Raw genomic sequence first — 2,812 nt, 5'->3', positions numbered from 1 at the left:
AAAATTCTCAGATCAAGCGAATGTGGGATTATAATGTCTTTAGTTGCAAAGAGGACAGAATAGAGACGTGTATCGCTGCAGCTTGAGCCGATATTAATTATTGGAATGAAAGCAACTAGTGACGTCATTTCATGTCATTTCTGTTTAGGCTATAAAGATAACCGCGATAAAGTTTTCCGATGTTAATCTTGAACCATCTTAGCAGTGAGATCACCTCAAACATTAAATGCGATCACGAATGATACAAAATACTGTTACTTTCTGATAAAATCTAAAATTTTGTGCATGATCATCTTTAATAGGCGCATGTTGGAAACCTCTTGTGCCTTTTGTCAACAGTTTCAAGGCAATCTTCTTTAGCCATTCCTGTTTTAGATTTTGAGAAGATATGAACTGTGTATGTATACCACAATGGCTATTGTGTTTCAGGAGGCACCTACTATAGAATGGTCTTTCTAGACAACTTTTTCGACTGCCCAATGGAGCCTCCCGTCAATCTTGACATATGTAACTGTGTCGCTTGACCCCTAGGTCAAGGTCTCATTGCCATATTTGTCAGGTTTTACATGCCGAAAAACAATTTCTACCACTTTTGAAATGCAAGTTTGTCAGCGGTTCCAAATCTACTATGAAACCAGGTAAGTGTAGCTGAGTGGCGATAATATTGATAAAATCTTTTCTAGGATTTTATCAATATTATCACCGTTCAAGGAAATAAAAACTGATAAAATCCTAGGAAGGACTTTATCAAAAATTTGATAAAATTGCCAAAAATCTCATTTTTCATCTTATTTGGGGTTTCAAAGACCATAGCGGGGCAGCCAGTGTTTAAAAAGGACTTGTTGATAGGCAAAACGGGAACTTCACTAGCTCATAGGAATGTTGTACTGCTTTCCCATTGAATGCATGTAGGGATTTAATTTCATACACGGAAATTTAGAGTAAAAAACGTTTTGGTTTTGTCAGAAGTGGGATTTGAACCACGCCTACAAGGGTACACTGCAACCTGAACGCGGCGCCTTGGACTACTCGGCCATCCTGATGGACTTATACCAGTAAGGGATGCTAAATAACCCCACCATTACGAGACTGACACACCGCTGTTAGTATTGATAATGCTTTACTGACAGCAGTTCTCCAAAGAAAATATATTTGGTTGTTATTAAACTTTCACTGCAGAATTAAAACCAATGCTAATTAAGACATGCGCTGTTTGTGCTGATCTTGTTTTTGCTCATCTGAGAAAGAAACCTATATGTTGTAAAGTCAATCAAGCGCCATAACTTGAGATCTTTAGCATAATATTTTATGCTATAATTTGGTTTTATGTTTGTAGGAATAGACTACTACACTGCTAGCTTCTCTCCAGCCACCATACAAACACAATTCGCAGTTGTTGCTGTTATGAATGGAACAACAAATGTAATAATTGCACTAAAAGCTCCTATTACATGGGATGATAATGAAGTGCAGGTTGTCAATGTAGATCTCCACAGAAATGAAGTTTTCCAGGTGAGCTGATTGAAGTAGTGCATGTCTTCGGGACGCTTGTTTGAGCCAATCTTTTACTTGTTTCTGGAATTATTGTAGGCTCAAAGCAAAGATGATCTCACAGGGTCTCGAATTACCGCCAATAACCCAGTCGTTGTGTTTTTTTTAGAAATATATCCACAAAAGTTGAACTGTCTGTATTGCGTGATCATCTTGCATCTCAGCTTCTACCAACAACTTCTTGGGGTACCCGGTTCAACCTAGTCCCAACTTGGTTTAGGTAAGTTGCGTTTCTACACTGCCTCTATTCACATGTCCGCTGTAACAGTGCAATCCCTTAATTATTACATTTGTTGCCAGGACTGTTGGAGATATATTCAGGGTAGTTGCGAAAGATGATAATACCAGAATTTCATGGAATGGAGATGCCAGGACGCTTGCTCGAGCAGGCGATCACACCGAGCTTAAACTGAGGTCTACTCGCGCTTACTCCCTCACAGCGACCCGGTAAATAACTAAACTTGCTTTTATTTGCCAGTACGGTGTTGTTACATTGGAATCAATATTACTTCCTTTATTTTCTTTTAGACCAATTATGGTAATGCAACTTATTAAATCGCAAGCTTCAGCTTACAACAGTGAACCTGCGGATCCCTGCTGGCATGCAGTAGCACCAGTAGAATTGTACACGAATAAGTCGACAGTCGTAACTCCTCTCTACAGTCGTGGATTCTATAAAGATGGTGAACATTTCAAGAACTACCTGACCATCATTGTACCCGAGCAGTTTCAAAATGGTAATTATTATTTTATTTGTTGTACGAAGAAATATAAACGGCACTCTTGTAAGCTTAACCCTCATTTAATCTTTTAGATATCCGTATCAATGGAGTGTCGGTCAACAGTAATCCAGATGTCAGATACGCGAACACAAATGAGAGACGGATTATTCGGGGCTCAGATTATGTAGCAGTTGACATTATATTACAAAAAGAAGGAATTGGCACTTACGAGATCATAAACGTAAACCCTGGCGTCAAGTTCTCTGGCTACTTGGTCGGCGTGGCTGACCGGGAAAGCTATTGTGTGCTGATAGGAAACTAATTGTTTTTTGACTTTGTTGCCTGTTGTTAAAGCTAATGTTATTGTCATAATCTATAAAGTTGTTCATTTTCATTATTGGAAAAAATAAACGCATTTATTTACAGAAGTAAGAACATTAGAGGTAATTCCACACTTATACCTACTTACCAATTTTAGTATTGTAAGAGGTCATACTAAATGACTCTATATATTAAACAAACTCATTTAGCCCAACTAA

At 38.2% G+C, this 2,812-nt stretch overlaps 1 protein-coding gene across 1 annotated transcript; it reads left to right on the top strand.

The window, feature by feature from the left end:
- Positions 1 to 628: 628 nt before the first annotated feature.
- On the top strand, positions 629 to 2,595 carry LOC137402410 (uncharacterized). The gene is made up of 6 exons (XM_068088909.1): positions 629 to 638; positions 1,337 to 1,512; positions 1,716 to 1,771; positions 1,852 to 1,998; positions 2,080 to 2,288; positions 2,366 to 2,595. The coding sequence occupies exons 1-6, from the start codon at positions 629 to 631 to the stop codon at positions 2,593 to 2,595; spliced, it is 828 nt and encodes a 275-aa protein (XP_067945010.1).
- Positions 2,596 to 2,812: the final 217 nt, after the last annotated feature.

The sequence above is a fragment of the Watersipora subatra genome, chromosome 8 (assembly GCF_963576615.1).
Source record: "Watersipora subatra chromosome 8, tzWatSuba1.1, whole genome shotgun sequence".
NCBI lineage: Eukaryota > Metazoa > Bryozoa > Gymnolaemata > Cheilostomatida > Watersiporidae > Watersipora > Watersipora subatra.
The sequence above is the reverse complement of the archived record's forward strand: the minus strand, read 5'-3'. Positions and strand labels throughout refer to the sequence as shown.